This window comes from Panthera tigris, chromosome A3 (assembly GCF_018350195.1).
Source record: "Panthera tigris isolate Pti1 chromosome A3, P.tigris_Pti1_mat1.1, whole genome shotgun sequence".
Classification (NCBI taxonomy): Eukaryota; Metazoa; Chordata; class Mammalia; order Carnivora; family Felidae; genus Panthera; species Panthera tigris.
The window spans coordinates 79,250,146-79,268,098 of NC_056662.1; the positions used below are offsets into that span (position 1 = coordinate 79,250,146).

A 17,953-nucleotide genomic window follows, 5' to 3' on the forward strand; every position below is an offset into this window, starting at 1 on the left:
AGTAACCTGATCTCAGATATATTGTGGAGGGAGTTCCAATAGGACTTGCTGAAGGCCCGGATATAGGAGGTAAGAGAGAAAAAAGCAGGAACCAAGGATGAAAATTCCCAGGTCTCTAACTTGAGCAACTGGGAGGATGGCAATGCCACCTAATGGAAAAGCAAGAAAATCTGAATTAGTTTTGGACATGTTGCATTTGACATGTATTTGAGTCATGAAAAGGTAAGGCTCTGGAGAGGGGTCTCAGATTGAGGTACAGATTTGAGAGTTTTCAACTGTAGATACTATGGGAAAGGACAGTATCACCTATGGATACAAAAGAGGGCAAAGAAAGCAGAAAACCAGGACAATACCCAAGAGAAGAGAAAAACATTATGGAAGGAGAAATTCTCTGGCCATCTGGTCTCCTGAAACTCCACCAAAATGGCATTAAAGGAATAAAACAAGTATAAAACCACAAGAACAAAGAAAGCAAGAAAAGAAGCAAGTGGGGATGAATGTAGATAGACCTTGACAACATTTGGAAAGATGTAAACAGAAAAGAGATGTAGCAACTAAGGTAGAGGTCAGTAGCAGTTGTGGTCTTCATAGTGTGGGGTGCAAATGAATGATTTTGGTATTTCTAAGTGAGGTGGAAGAGAGGAGTCTCAGGAGAGATGAGGCAGTGCAGGTCTGAAGTCTAAGAGGTCTGGGAAAGGACAGGTGGTCTGCAAAGAGGTGACATCTCTGAGAATGATGCAGATGTTGGCAGGTATATACAAAATGTGACATCATTCATGGGATATAATATAGAATTTATACATTATAGAATATATTACAGAATATTTATATAAATATACGTAACATTTCTGGAAGAGTACACACAAAGCTGTTTTAAAAACTTAGACCCTTCTATATTATTGAGAGTATTTACCATGAACATGAAGTATACTTTTTAAAAAAAGACTCCTAAATACTGAGAACTGAGGGTTGATGGGGGGTGGGAGGGAGGGGAGGGTGGGTGATGGGTATTGAGGAGGGCACCTTTTGGGATGAGCACTGGGTGTTGTATGGAAACCAATAGGACGATAAATTTCGTATTAAAAAAAAGTATAGCACAATAAAAAAATAATAATAAATAAATAAAGTTTGTAAGTGATCTCTATGCCCAACACGGGGCTTGAACTCACGACCCCAAGATCAAGAGTTGCATGCTCCACCAACTGAGCCATCCAGGTGCCCCCCACCTCTTTTTAAAAGATGTTATTAAGTAATCTCTATGCCCAACATGGGGCTCAAACTCACAACCCCAAGATCATGAGTTGCATGCTCTACGGACTAAGCCAGCCAGGCGCCACCTAGGATACTTTTAAAATAATAAGTTTTTCAATAATTCCTCCTGATAGTTTTCATATCATGACTGTAACAACTTTCTTACTTTTACCTACCTAACATTACATTTGGGGTAATGTGTAATTTTCTAGATTCTGAAGCTTTTGAACACACAAGTTCTTGCATACCTTAAGCGGGATCTATTCTATAGACCAGAAAAACCTGTACCTTCCTTGAACAAAACTATTGTTCTGTTTCTAAGTCAACTTGGAACATGAATTGATTGTGTCTTCTGTTTTCAGGGTAACATTCCTTAAAGGGTAGGGTAGGGCAGTTGACCCAGCAGAGGACTCTGGTCCAGGTTTTGTCATTAACTAGTTGCATAATATTGCCTGGGTTATTTAATTTCTTCCTCTGCAAAATGGAAAGGATACTCTACCTGCACCACAAGTTGGATGTGAAAATCCATTGATAAAATGTGAAATACTTTAAAAACTACAGTTATACAAACAAAAAGATTCTTGTTTCTTATTTGCTGCTTTTAAACTCTCCTTTCCTCTTTTCTTAAAATGTCTACTTTCCAAGTGGTTCCAGAAGTGACGGTAGGGCCTGGAGAGCCTTCTCAACTACTGAACTCACCCAGGTGGTCTGGGATCAGAAACTAGGGAGGTTGGAAAGAGGTGGAACTAACAGCAGAACAGCATGAAATATTGGTTCACAGTCTCCTTGTGAGAGAAAGAAATGCTGAGGCAAAATACAATTTCTCTCCACTCCCCCGAGAATAAAGCAAATTGACAAGATCTCATCAAAAATATAGGACAAAGAGAAGTTCTGAAAATGTCTTGATGAGCAAGGAATAACAAAGAAAATGGATTGTATGGCACTCATTATTAATTCCACGAATATGTTCATAATGTCATTGATGTTACCTTTATTTAGTGGGCTGTTTTATATTGGTGAACATTTTTAGAAATGTACTTCATTTGGCTTCCTCCTGGCCTATTTTGGTTCCTCTGTCTCCATGTTTCTCATGAAGTATTTCAGTCCCTCATCCACACTTTCTCTTGGCATGGTTTTTAGGAACATAACGTTTAAGGTTGGCAAAAGGACACTGTGGCTTACTCAATCCATCTGAGCATTATTACAGTGCCGCAGGATAGCTCATTTCCATAATAAAATACACCATGTTTCTCTTTATTAATAACTCAGGATGATCAGGGGCACCTTGCTGGCTCAATCGGCACAGCAGGCGACTCTTGATCTCAGGGTCGTGAGTTTAAGCCCCACACTTGGCATAGAGATTACTTAAAAAATAATAATTCAGGAGGAATGGAAATATTTGTTTGAGAAGGGCTCAAAGAAATTTGAGCCCTTTTTCTTCGTAATGTTGATTTCCTGTTTTGCATTTCTTCTCTCAAAGATAAACATGGGGAATACTTTTCTTCCTGGAAAAAAGCAAGCATTCTCCAAGCAGAAGTAAAATATTGACCTCAGTGTACATGTTTAACATCACAGGCATTTGTAGCTTGTGGCAATTCAGAAATGTTACTTCTTTTCATAGTATATTTAATGGTGGGTTGCGTATATCTCTTGAATTAGGAACTGTGTTCTGCTACAGTTAAGACAAAACCCAAATGACTGAGGCTTAAACAGGAAACAACAAGGCTTAAACAAGAGTAACACGGCATCTCGAGGTTAGCAATTGCTTAGTTGATGCTGTAGCTTAAAGGTGTGAGGACCCGAGTTTCTCAGATTATCCCTGGCTTTTTCCTCATGATACGATGATCTATGTATCATAGATCATAGATCTATAGATCATAGATATGCTGGCTCTAACCATCACATTCAAGTTCCAGGAAGGGAGAAGAAGAAAAAGAGAAAAGGCAAAGAGCAAAAGGCCAAGCCAACCAAATCTTTCTCTCCTGAAGGCCTTTCCTAAAAACCCACTCACTTCTCTCTGCATAGGACGGTATCACATTACCACCTAGCTGCAAGGAAGGCTGGGAAATATGATTCTGTTTTGTCTCATTTTCACCTGGGCATATTGCCACCTCCAGCAAAAGTAGGGGACTAATAATTAGGAAGAAAGGGAAAATACTTGGCCAAACAATTGGCAGTTTCTACCCTACCCTCTTTTTGGAAAAATATCACTATTTCATGACCATGTCTACAACCTAATAGTTATCTTCTAATTATAGCAACTACAAAAAATAACCTTCACAAAATGGTCCGCCTGCTGCTTTCAGTCCCTAGTGGACAGAGGTGTAGGGGCTGGTTTGAATTTCTCAGTGCTATCACTAAAGCAAGTCAGTTATCCTTCTTTTTGAGAAATGGTTTCTGATGGAAAAGTTATATACTCAAAACTCATCAGTGGGTCTTAACAGGATTTTTGTTTTTCTTTTAAAAGGATATTTTCATGGCTTATTTGTAATAGAATAGTTTTGGGGGGAAAAATTACAGCCCATACGTTAGAAGTAAGAATCTCCCTTATGAGCACTTTAGTACATAATGGAAGAAGACCTGGCTTTGAAATTAGACACACTTGGATTTGCACTGTGGGCTATTTACAAAGTCTCACAAGTGACCTTCCTGCTTTTACCCTTGCCACTTACAGACCACTCTCATCCAGCTGCAGAATGACCCTAAATGCTGTCATGTCATTTACCCAGTGGCTCCCCATCTCACTCAATGCTTCCAAGATCCCCTCCTTCTCTGTGCCCCACCCCCTGCCCCATGTCTTTCTGATCTCATCTCCAGCCTTTTCCTCCTCTTCCTCTGCTCCAGCCACCCTGGCCTCTTGGCTGTTCTTCAAACATCCAAGCACACTCCTCTCAAGAGCTCTGCACTGGCTCTTCCCTACCTGCAGTACTTTCCCGGCTGAAAACCCCTGGAGCCACCCCTTACCCTTTCAGGGTTTTGTTTGAAGGTCACACAGTCTAACCACTTCATTTAAATTTGTAGCTTGAGGGGCACCTGGGTTGCTCAGTCCATTAAGTGTCCAACTTCGGCTCAGGTCATGATCTCACAGTTTGTGGTTCCGAGCCCCATGTCAGGCCCTGTGCTGACAGCTCAGAGCCTGGAGCCTGCTTTGGATTTTGTGTCTCCCTCTCTCTCTGACCCTTCCCAGCTCATGCTCTGTCAATCTCTCAAAAAAAAAAATTTTTTTTTTAATTTAAAAAAAAAAATAAATAAATTTGAGCTCCCCCTCATCTCCCTTCTCTGCTTGTTACCTATAGCACTGGAATTTATCACCATCTTTCATTTCATTTCAGTGGTAAAAGGTGACTAACACTTTTACTCCAGTCCAGTATCTACTTTTAATTATTTTTTTCTAAGTAATACAGTAAAAAAAAAAAATCAAACAGTTCAAAAAGTACACAGGGAAAATGGGTCTGGAGAAGAGGTAGTGGCACTAGTCTAGTGTTTAAATCTTTCCATATCCACCCACATAAATTTTTTTTAATGTTTATTTATTTTTGAAAGAGAGAGACAGAGTGTGAGTGGGGGAGGGGCAGAGAGAGAGAGAGAGGCACAGAATCTGAAGCAGGCTCCAGGCTCTGAGCTGTCAGCACAGAGCCTGACGCGGGGCTAGAACTCACAAACCATGAGATCATGACCTGAGCCGAAGTCGGACGCTCAACCGACTGAGCCACCCAGGCGCCCCCCCCCCCCGCCGTATCCACCCATATAAACAGACAATGACAAAACCAAAAACCTTCAGCTAACATCTACAATAAAATCAGGTGATAAGATACAGTCACAGATTCCAAAATGGAAAAAGAACCTCGTGTTGTCAGGAAGACTGTAAAAGGAAGTAGAGAAGTCAAAGGCACTTTTGAAGGCACTGAGGATCTGAGAGTCCTAAAATTGCCATCAGGTACTTACCTGACAATTGAGCAGGCTGTTCTGAGAACAACACAAGAAATGAGGACAGAATTTGCAGGCTCCCATATGAAGGTAAGTACGAAGATGACAGGAAGGTCTGAGAATGCTGGAGTGATTTGCGGGCCCAATATGACCAAAGGATCCTCCCAGGAAAAAGTCCCATGTTGAGGAGAAAAAAATTTAAGTAAACGCTACCCCTGATGTGGGGCTTGAACTCACCACCCCGAGCCCTATGCTCTACCGACTCAGCCAGCCAGGAGCCCGAGGGGAAATTTTTATGAGCAGGGACAACAGGAGCAAAGGAAACAGAAGATCCAGATAGAAGCTCATGGGTAAGCAGAGTAGAAAATCTCAGAGAATTCAAGCCCTTATTTTATTTTAATAACATCATACAAACAACAGAGTTTAAATCTGTTGGAGGAGGCGATCTGCCCCGGGCCCTGAGTCCAAACACATTCTTGCTAGACATGCCAGAATGCAGTGTCCTGACCACTCTTTACCCGGGTCATTTTCTCAGGGTTTTGTTTGCAGTAAGCAACCTTGAGGGGTGAAGTAATGTCTCTCCCACCTCTACCTCCAGACAAATTACAGTCTTGTTTCCACCTACTACAAAAGTTGCAACTCCCCCGTCAGTGTTTTTCTCTTATAACACGGGCCACCGCAATGTGAAGGTACACAGAATGGTCCCTCTGGGTCTTCCCCATGGAACTTGGGGACAAAGGGAGCCAGCTCAAATGAACATCATGCTGACACTTCAGCTATTGCTTGCACCATGAGTAACAGTCCATTGTCTTTGACCCAGGATTCTCATGTCTTCTGTCAGCATCCATGAAATTGTGACATGCTAACTCATTAACATATAAGAAGGGTAAAATCCTAGACCCTGCACAGTTCTTAACAGAAGCTAGAAAAGCTGTCCTGAGTTGCTTCTCTCTTCCTAAGAGTATGGTATAACTCATGTCACTTAAAATATTAGCAAAGGAAAAGGATCACAATTGAATCCTATTCAAAGTTGTTTTTTTTTGTTTGTTTGTTTTGTTTCATTTTAAATAAAAGAACAAGAGAAGAATAATGTCTCTTTGGACAATAAAGGCACATGAGAAAAAAAATACACATTTCATTTCCACAAAGGAAATGAAAACTATAGCCATCATATTTCAGAATGAGCTAAAAGAAAATGCTAAAAGCTATAAGAGAAAATATTAGTTACAATGAGAAAAATTCTGAAATAAAGTGATATGAAAAAAGATTTTAAAAGAAAGGTTAAAAACCCAGGAAAGATCAGAAGTAAATGAAAACAATCATTTCAAAAATGAAGACTAGAGAGAATAAATACAAAAAAAATAATGCGTTAAGGGGCACCTGGCTAGCTCAGTCAGTAGAGCATGTGACTCTTGATCTTGAGGTTGTATGTTTGAGCCCTGTGTTGGGTGTAGAGGTTACTTAAAAATAAAATCTTGAAAAATGTGTTAAAATAAATAGGAAATAAAAATGAGAAAAATGTTAAAAATAAACTGGAGAAAAAAATAAAAAATTCATGAAGAAATGAAATCTTTAGAAGGTGTGCACACACACACACCCCAACATATATAAAGAGGTTTTTTCCCTTTCTTTTTGAGAGAGTGAGTGGGCAAGAAGAACACAGGGAGAGAGTGAGAGAGAGAATCTTAAGCAGGCTCCCCGCTTAGCATGGAGCCCAAAAGGGCGCTTGATCCCAAGACCCTGGGATCACAAAATCAAGAGCAGGACACTCTACTGACTGAGCCATCCAGGCACCTGTATAAAGAGATTCTTAAAGTAATGGAATAGAAAAAATATTAAAAACTATAATCCAAGAAAACTTCTCTGAGACAGAAGAAGACTTGAAACTAAATACTAAAAAGGTACACCACAGGGGTGCCCGGCTGGGTCAGTCAGAACATGTGACTCTTAAGTTGTTGTGAGTTTGAGCCCCAGGTTGGGTACAGAGGTTACTAAAAAAAAAATAAACTTAAAAAAAGAAAAAGGCACACCATATACCTGGGGAAACTGGGTCAGGAAGCCAACACTGAGATGCAGTATAGTAAAAGTATTGGACTTCAACGAAAACAAAAAATTTGGCTATCAGGCAAAAAGACAAAGTTATATACAAGGGCAAGAAAATAAGATTTCTATCAGACTATATGATATTTTATTCCAGAAGACAACAGAGACATATTTAAGACACTTTATGAGATAAAGCTTTTATATCCAGCCAAATTGATTTTCAAATATGAACACCATAGACAAGCAGTTGCGAAAATGTTAAGGAATCAGAGAATATTTCCTCCATAAGCCCTCCCCTAAGGAATCTACCAGAGATGAGAGCTTCAGATAACCAAAGCAAGTGAAGAGACAATGGCATGAGGAATTGCAGCAACAATCAGCAATGGTGGATCACATTGCCAAAGGAAAGATCATTAGATATCACCACCACCTATGAAGTATTCTTGTCAAAAACATCAAATATGGGGCTTAGTCAGTAGAGCATCTAACTCTTGATTTTGGCTCAGGTCATGATCTCACGGTTCATGGGATGGAGCCCAGCATTGGGCTCTGTGCTGACAGCACAAAGCCTGCTTGGGATTCTCTCTCTCTCCCTCTTTCTCTGCCCATCCTTGCTCATGCACACATACTCTCTCAAATTAAATAAATAAACATCAAATATGAATCTGATCAAGCCTAGATGTAACTACTAATTTACAGGAAAGACAAAGAACAAAGGAGCAGGGGTGCCTGTGTCACTCAGTCAGTTAAGTGTCCAACTTCATCTCAGGTCAGCATCTCACAGTCCATGAGTTCAAGCCCCGCACTGGGCTCTGTGCTGACAGCTTGGAGCCTGGAGCCTACTTCGGATTCTGTGTCTCCTTCTCTGTGTCCCTACCATGCCCATGCTCTCTCTTTTAAAAATAAATAAAAACATTAAAAAAATTTACAAAGAACAGAGGAACACATTAAATGACGAAATTCATAGTGGGATACTCTACAGGACAAAAAAGGACCTGGTCTCTTCACCAACAAAATTGTAAGTAAAAAAGAGATGTATTTAAAAGAGACTTCAGAGACTTATTAACCAACTGCAGTGTTTGGATCCTGATTCAAATAGACTATAAAATGTGTAAGACAATAGGTTAAATGTGAACACTAGTAGATAACTGGTATTAAGGAATTATGCATTTTGTATGTGTGTTAAGGCATGAGAATTATTTTTACAGGGAGAGTTTTTACCTTTTCTTTTTAATTTTGAAAAAATGTTCATTTATTTTTGAGAGGGAGAGGGACACAGTGCAAGTGGGGGAGGGGCATAGAGAGAGGGAGACAAAGAATCTGAAGCAGGTTCCAGGCTCTGAACTGTCAGCACAGAGCCCGATGCGGGGCTCGAACCCACAAACTGCGAGATCATGATCTGAGCTGAAGTCAGATGCTTAACCGAATGAGCCACCCAGGCCCCCCGAGGTTTTACCTTTTCAAGATACATACTGGAATATGTACACATGAAATATGACTATGATTTGCTGCAAAACAATTAGGGAGTAGTGGATGGGAGTATAGAAGAAATAATTGTGAGTGGATAATTATTGACAATTGGCTGATGGGGATGTGGGGTTTGTGACCATTCACTCCACTTTTGTATATGCCCAAAATATTTTATAATAAAGTTTTTTTTTTTAGTACCAAGAAAAGATAGGTGTTTTACTCTTTTCTTGATACCAGGATACTCTAAATCTATGACTAGAAAATTGCTTCGAACAAGGATAAAGACTCATTTATATTTTTCTTCAATATATTTTGAAAAGGAAAACAAAACAAAACAAAAAAAAATAAGTCTTTCACTGCCCACACCCAGACTGTTTCCAGAGGCAAATTCTGCTACCACTTTTTGGTAATACCATCTTTTCAGAGTTAAATATAAACACGTATATTATTTCTTGACTCTTGACAGTTATATGTCAGATTTTATTATTTTTATTCTCAAATTTTTATCTCCTTCTCTTACTGAGATTTAGAACTTGGTAAAGACCACAAAGTCTTAGTTTTTACAGAAAGGACAAAAGTAGATGGTGGGGGAATTGGAGAAAGCTGGCCAAAAGGTACAAACTTTCCAGGGGCACCTGGGTGGCTCGGTTGAGTGTCCAACTTCAGCTCAGGTCATGATCTCATGGCTCGTGGGTTCGAGCCTTGTATTGGGCTCTCTGCTAACAGCTCAGAGCCTGCAGTCTGCTTCAGATCCTATGTCTCCCTCACTCTCTGCCTCTTCCCCACTCATGCTCTCTCTCTCTCTCTCAAAAATAAATAAATATTTAAAAAAATTTTTAATGTACAAACTTCCAGCTATAAGTACTGGGGATATAATGCATATGGTGACTATAGTTAATAGTACTATATGGTATATTTGAATGTTGCTAAGAGGGTAAATCCTAAAAGTTCTCAACACAAAGAAAAAAAAAGCTTTTTTTTTTTTTTTTTTTGTATTCATATGAGTGTTAACTTATTGTGGTAGTTATTTCACAATATATGGAGGTCATTATGCTGTATACCTTAAACTTATACAGAGTTCAACATAGACCTTATTACAATAAAACAAAAAAGACTAAAAAAATAACAAAATAACTAGAGAAGTAGATATTCTAAATATTAACATATCTGCTTTCAATGTTAGGAAATCTTACAAACCATGGTTTTGTTCTTTCATTTATTCAATCTATATTAGTTGCTAAGCAGATTCTGGATATTGGGATTTTTTTTTAAAGTAGAATTAAAAGAACATACTGTATACTGGGACCCTGGATTATTTTCCTCTGTAGAAACAAACAAAAAAATGTCTATGAAAGTTACCCTTTTAACTTTTCTAAAAGATGATTCAGGTAAATTGGCCAACCACAGACCACATCAGGATAACTCATAAGCTGTAAAAATTGAGAATACCTAGAGCATTTAGGACAAGGTAATCACTTTCTTTAGACCTTAATATACTGATAAAATTTTACTAAAAGTTCATTTCATAAGACGTTGTTTCCTTCTGAAACAACCACTGAGAACACACATCTACACATAGGCATATGATGGTGGAGAAGGGTAAAAAAAAAAAAAAAAAAAAAAAAAAAATTTTTTTTTTAAGCAGTAAGGCAATATTTTAACACTTATGATTATAAAAATTTTTTTTTGTAATGTTTATTTATTTTTGAGACAGAAAGAGAGCATGAGCAGGGGAGGGGCAGAGAGAGAGGGAAACACAGAATCTGAAGCAGGCTCCAGACTCCGAGCTGTCAGTACAGAGCCTGACACGGGGATCGAACTCACAAGCCGTGAGATCATGACCTGAGCTGAAGTTGGATGCTCAACCGATTGAGCCACCCAGGTGCCCCAACACTTATGATTTTTATTGCCTAGGTCTAAATATTGAAATCTTTGCTACTCTCAAATTATTAGAGATAACTTTAAAAATATTGTCCATGGATAGAATGCCTGGTATCCTTAAAGGTATGTGAATTTGTTTTATTGTATAGTCTAATAAAGGGAGTAAAAGTAATTTAAAAAAAATATATTTTTGAGAGAGGAGAGCAAGCGCAAGTGGGAGAGGGGCAGAGACAGAGGAGGACAGAGGATCCAAAGCAGGCTCCACACTGACAGCAGCCAGCCTGATGCAGGCCTTGAACTCACGAACTATGAGGTCAGGACTTGAGCTGAAGTGTGACATTCAACTGACTGAGCCACCAGGAGTGGCTAAAATTTCTCAATTTTTCTACATACATATACATCTACATATGTGTGTGCCATGCAGTATACACAGTATAAATTTAAATATACTATATATTATATGAATATAAAAATTTAGTATGTATATTAATTATATTAAGTATAATTATATATACTATATAATAAGTATATTAATTATATTAAGTGTATGTATATATATACAGAGAGAGAGAATCACTTAATCCTCCATTACCCAGATGATTTCTTCTGAAGAAATATGTGTTTGAGGTCAGTAGGTAACCCAGTAATATTCTTCTTATTTAAGGGAAAAGATCACCTTCTTGATGCTTGGCTAATCATGAATAACAGACAATCTTATAAGTGAATAGAATTGTGGAGCAAATTCTGATGATCCAAATGCACAACATTTCCAGTTACCTACCACGTGAAAACTTTATTTGACTTAATCATTAAGACTGACTCATGGGGCACCTGGGTGGCTCAGTTGGCTAAGTGTCTGACTCTTGTTTTCAGCTCAGGTCATGATCTCACAGTTTCTGAGTTCAAGTCTCGTGTCAGACTCTGTGTTGGCAGCACAGAGTCTGCCAGAGATTGATTCTGTCTCCCTCTCTCTCTGCCCCTCCCCTGCTCTCTCTCAAAAATAAACAAACAAAATTTATATATATATATATTTTTTAAAGACTGATTTGTGCCCACCACTGTGTAATGCCACACACTAAAGAAATCTTCCAGCAGCTATCAATTTGATGTCTTCTAAAAGAAAAATTGTGATTTTACATACAGATTTGAAACTGTGTCTTAAAAGCCAGTGTCTTTTAAGTTTGGCTCCATGTTTACCAGACTACTGTCTTTAAAAAAATGGCTCAAACATTTTTTTTTCAAGTTTATTTGTTTTTAGTCATCTCCACACCCAACATGGGACTCAAACTCATACCCTGAGATCAACAGTTGCACATTCCACCAACTGAGCCAGACAGGCACCCCCAAACATCATTTCTAATACAATACTTAAATCATTTTGTAGCTAGTTGAAATAAAAGTATGGTTAGTTAAAGTTAAAAGTTTATTCAGGAATATTCTGTCTTCTGACATTATCATTTGAGTAGCCTGGTTTCCAAAGAGCTTTTTCCATACATGATTTCATCCAGTCCCTCCTACAGCTACCCAAATAGACATTATTCCCATTTTTAAAGAAAAGAAAGCTGAACATTGGTACTAAAACCAAGTCCCACAGTGTCCCCATGAAACTGAGAAGGGACAGAATGAGGAGAAAATCCTTGGAAGCAAGTCATGTTTTAAATATTACAACATGTGGATTGTGTTTCACAGGCTTTCAATAAATTAGAAAGGAGATGCTTTAAATCCCTTGTGTACTCATGCCAAAATAATTATAATTAAAAACCATATTCATCTACTTATTCAAGCCTTTATTAAGTGCTTACCATATGCACAATCCTGTACAAAATATTAAAGGAATACAAAATGAATTTTAAAATGGTGCCAACTCTCAAAGAGTTTACAATCTAATTATAGTGACAAATAGTTTTGGAACAAATGATAGGAAAGGGATTATAAGTAAACATGTGCCCTTGAGAAAAATCACCTTTTATCTTAATTAAAAGCATAAATTTCCAGTTGGGAATCACTGCTATTCTATACACCTTAATTAGTTCATCTTTAAAAAAAAAATTTTTTTTTAATGTTTAATTTTGAAAGAGAGAGAGACAGAGAGAGAAAGAGAGAGAGACAGAGAGACAGAGCATGAGTCGGGGAGGGGCAGAGAGAGAGGGAGACAGAATTTGAAGCAGGCTCCAGGCTCTGAGCTGTCAGCGCAAAGCCTGACACAGGGCTTGAACTCACAGAGTGCAAGATCATGACCTGAGCCAAAGTCGGAAGCTTTACTCACTGAGCCATGCAGGCGCCCCTAGTTCATCCTCTTTAAAAGAGGTTGTTTTTAGAAAAGAAAATGTCTTATCCTATCACATCTTTATGTCTGGTTTGAAGTTTTAAAACAAAAATTTGCTTAGAGAGGAAAAATGATAGATTCATAAACTCAAATTACCATAATTGCAGAAAGACAAAATATGTCTGCAATTGTGTATATAAATTTGAGAACAACTGGGTCAAGTATTAAAGAGTTAAATCTGGGGGTACCTTGGGGCGCCTGGATGGCTCAGTTGGTTGAGTGTCCGGCTTCAGCTCAGATCATGATCTTGCGATCTGTGAGTTCAAGCCCCACGTCAGGCTCTGTGCTGACAGCTCAGAGCCTGGAGCCTGTTTCGGATTCTGTGTCTCCCTCTCTCTCTCTGCCCCTCCCCCACTCATGCTCTGTCTCTGTCTCAGAAATAAATAAACATTAAAAAAATATTTTTAAAAAAATCTGGGGTACCTGGGTGGCTTAGTCAGTTGGGCGTCCGACTTCAGCTCAGGTCATGATCTCAAGGTTCGTGAGTTCAAGCCCCGCATCTGGTTCGCTGCTGTCAGCACAGAGCCCACTTCAGATCCTCTGTCCCCTTGTCTCTGCCCCTCCCTGACTGTGCTCTCTCAAAAATAAATAAGACATTTAAAAAATTATTTTTTTAATAATAAAATAAAAAGGAGTTAAATATGAATTTCTTTGGAGATTTTCCTTGAACAAGTTATTATGCACAATTTCATCATATACACAACAGGGTTCATATTTACCTTCAATTAAGATTATAACTCAGATGCTTACAATTATTTCCATCATAATACACAGAATTAAAAAAATACTGATATAAAAACTTTTCCAGTAATTTACACATCAAAAATAATTTGGAATAAGACTAGGGATAAAAAGAAAAAGTAATGATATAGTGTGGATAATTTAACAGCAAACTCTCAGTGCAGAAATGTATGCCAATTTGCAAGTATGTATTTTTTCTGTATTTTATTATTTTTAAAAAAATGGCTCAGATAAGACTTAAAATACCCAGTAAAACAAGTGTGAGGATTCATTTTGTGAGATGTATTGCAGAGGAAAAGAATGGGCAAATAGTGTAATTTTAAGATATTTATTGATTCAGGCTTCCGAGAAAAATGTTTTCAAATCACCAAAAGCCAATACTTCTCTCTGCTCTCAATGCTAAGCCATTTTTTTCCACCCCAAATAAGGAAGTAACATATATTTTTATAACTAATCAGTTTGTGACAGCTGTGATTCTCAAATGCTTTTTAAAAATACAAGTGAGATCAAAGTTACAGACTATATGTAGCGATTAAAAAACCTGAATAGCCAAAGCTTTACTCTAACTGATCCAAAAACCATTCATTTGGCTGGATTTGGCCTTTTCAGGCTACACATGACTTTGCTCAAGAGCCCTGTACATATCACAAGGTTCCCACTGATGTTCTGAACACCACGAGCATGGATGCTAATGCCCAAGGCTGTAATTGACTGCAGGGGCTCAGACAGGAGACCCTACTGATTCCATGTTACTCCTTGACAGATTTCTCCTCTCCACTCTCTTCATCAGCTTCCTCTTTTTCCTTGTAAGAATCCTGGCTGTTGGTATCAATAAAATAATTTTCTTCCCCATTCTCTCCTTCTTCTATTTTTTCTTCTTCATTAAGGCTGGAGGAAGAAATGTATCAATCTTTCACAGGAAAAATGATTTGGTTTAAAGGTCAACAAACTCTTTGCAATGTATGCCATCAAGCAGTCAGTCTTCCTCAAGTGTACGAACTCCGATTTATCAAGAAAACTCTATAAAAGTGTCAATTGGGAACTAACTTATTTCAAACCTTGATTGACTCTCAAAACTCCATTTGAAAGCATCTTAACTATTTTCATTATTTATGTCAGTCAGAATTTAAATTATTCTGCTTTAAAAACAAGATACCTCATCACCATGTAATGTTCTGAATGTGTCAAATGTTAAAATATCAATGTTTTACAACAATTCACATATGTTAGGTTAAGAGATCTTTTAAAAATACAGAACAGTTTTATGCTTTCCAGTAGGTAAGAATTATTTCAAAGGTAAACCATTTAGACATCTTATATATGTTACCTTTCTTTATCTTCAGTGAAACTTTTCATCTCTTGATTGCTGAAGTACTCAAATATTTTTCTACTTTGGCCTTTCTTTGAAACAAACTCATCAGATAGTCCTACTGCTTTTAGGGTGTTAGAATAATGCTTTTCTGCTGCCATTCTTGCATTTTTCTATAGGAAAGACAAACCTTTTTAGATGAGAACAAAAGACTTTAAATTTCCATTAAAGATGTATGGGTTAAAAGCTCCAGTGAAAATTAAATTCAATAATCACAGTTGGCTGGAAACAGGCAGACCCTCTGACGAGCAAACCCACTTGCAGGCATATTCCCAGAGAAAGTCCTACAGATGTGCCCCAAAAGACATGTACAAAAACGTTCCAGATAATATAGTTTGTAACAACCCCAAACCAGAAACAACCCAAATACCTATCAATAACAGGATGGCTAAATAGTGGTCTATTCACACAACAGAGTAAAATAAAGCAATGACGATGAGTGAACTCTAGTTGTCCATGACAACATGGATTGATCTCACAAACATAACACTAAACAAAAGAAGTAAACCACTAGACAATACATACAGAATGTATGATTCATTTACATAAAGTTCCCAAACAGGCAAAACTAAACTATACTTGTAGGGATAGGTACATAGGAAGGTAAAACTGCAAAAACAAACAAACAAACAAACAAACACAACAACAGTAATGACAAAAACAAGGAAATGCTTATCTCAGAAGTTACAATGGTGGTTACCTCCAGGGAGTGGGGGAGGGTTTCGATCTGGGAAGGGCACACAAGGTTTCTGGGGTGCTGGCAACATTCTATTTGTTAACCTGGGTGGTAGCCACATGAATTTTGACCTATAGTTATTCTTTACACTATACCCATTTTATATATTTTTAAAAATAGGCTTTTATGTTCAAGGATATCTGGAAAAATCAGGAAGAAAAGAAGTTCATGATAGTTGTCAGAGGTTTCTTTCATTTTATGTACCTCCTATAATTTCTACTTTTTACATGCCACATCTCTAATCCATCAAAGATGATAAAATCATCACTGTTCTTGTCTTTACTCTGGAGGAAGCAATGGATACAGCAAGAAGGATAAGAATTTTGATCTGTGTTCAAATCTCCAGAATGTTGTTTCCTGGCTTTGGGACCCGTGGAGCTGAGCTAAGATGACCCTTTCATACCTGAAGCAAGTTAGGAGTCATCACAGTTCCTGAGACCACAGGCTTTCCAGGGTCACAAGATGACTGGGGTTCACGCTAGTGCCCCAGTTTTAGTCAACTTTTACCTCCTATGAGCGGATATGAACTAGTATAGGGCCAAGAATTGCCATCTGGGGGGTGCCTGGGTGGTTCAGTCGGTTAAGCAACTGACTCTTGGTTTCAGCTCAGGTCATGATCTCACGGTTTGTGGGTTGGAGCCTTGTGTCAGGCTCTGGACTGACAGCGTGGAGCCTGCTTGAGATTCTCTCTCTGTTTCTCTCTCTCTCCCCCCTTACCCATGCTCTCTTTCTGGAAAGGAAAGGACAGGAAAGGAAAGGACAGGACAGGACAGGACAGGACAGGACAGGAAAGGAAAGGAAAGGAAAGGAAAGGAAAGGAAAGGAAAGGAAAGGAAAGGAAAGGAAAAAATTGCCATCTGGACCTCCAACTAAAGCAAGGTGACTAGGAATACACTAGTTCCAGTGCCCCAGTGGCATCCCATATTGGAAAGAGTGTGGGAGAGTACCCAGTCTTACCCCCAAATATAACAAACAAAGAAATTAAGACACTCCCTCCACCCCCACTAAGGTTAAGCAGTTTGCTTAAGGTCACAAGGATAATGAGCGATAGAACCAAGTCTCTTGACCAGTTCCTAGGTCTGTTCCACTCCACCATGCTGCTTTCTCTAAGTAATAGTGGTCATCCTGGAGTTTGAAGGTGGCTTAAACCTGACTTCAGCAATGCAGGTGTCTACGGACTCCAGTATAATGAGGGAACATGGCATCTAGTGTTTCGTGGGAGAAACCAAAATAGCAAAGACCGATTACAATGGATAAACTACCACTGGTGATTTCCTGATGCTCTGAAAAACTGAAAAAGCACTACTAAATCCACCCACTATGATTAAAAACAATTTTTGGAAAAGTAAATAAAAATGCATTCAGAGGCTATGAATATCAACAGACAAGCCTCGAGGAACTGAAAGTCATGGCAAAGTGAGAAGATAAGAACTATGCCCCAAAGAATGTAAAGCAGAATAAGGAAACCCCAGACCTAACTTTAAATGCATTAAGAACAGTATATGCTGATCTAAACAAATTAAATAGAAGAGATATTAAAATGATACCAAAGTTAGTACTCATAAGTCTTCATTTGAATTTGGCTTAGAATTTAATTTAACATCTACTCAGTTAATAAACCCTGTGATTTCCAAGAAACAGGACAACACGGTTTGTTCTGCATTGGATCATAGGCTTACTCTGCTAGAGAATAACTCAACAGCAGCAAGAAGACCACAATTAGCCCTAATAAGGGGATAATGCATAAAGTTGTGAGTGAATTTATGAAATAACAGCTGTTAATTAGCAGCAAAAGTCACAGCAAAACAGGCAGCGAGAAAAAAATTGTACTAATTTATGTTAACAAAACCAAAGCAATGGTGAGTCACTGCCAGTCACTCTATATATAGAATTAATTACCTTTTAATATTTTATATCATGGTGAATAGTGTATAATTATTCTTTAAAAATTTTTTTAAGTTTATTTACTTATTTTGAGAGACAGGGAGAGAGAGAGAACAGGGGAGAAGCAGAGAGAGGGAAAGAGAAAGAATCCCAAGCAGGCTCCACACCGCCAGCATAGAGCCCAACGTGGGGCTCCAACTCATGAACCACGAGATCATGACCTGAGCTGAAACCAAGAGTCAATTAACTGACTGAGCCACCCAGGCACCCCTAGTGTATAATTATTCTTAATTGAAACAAACATTTCTGGGGCGCCTGGGTGGCT

At 38.4% G+C, this 17,953-nt stretch overlaps 1 protein-coding gene across 19 annotated transcripts in view; it reads right to left on the reverse strand.

Moving 5' to 3' along the window:
* The window catches only part of FAM161A (FAM161 centrosomal protein A), a 71,016-nt gene that overhangs the window by 26,056 nt on the left and 27,007 nt on the right, over nucleotides 1-17,953 (reverse strand). For 17 of the 19 annotated variants that reach the window (XM_042981466.1, XM_042981478.1, XM_042981472.1 and 14 more), the window contains one exon: nucleotides 14,967-15,121. In XM_042981466.1, coding sequence (XP_042837400.1) covers nucleotides 14,967-15,121 — 155 coding nt within the window. Of the gene's footprint in view, nucleotides 1-13,951; nucleotides 14,528-14,966; nucleotides 15,122-17,953 lie in introns of those variants that run through there. The other 2 variants (XM_042981484.1, XM_042981477.1) reach the window with 1 other exon arrangement.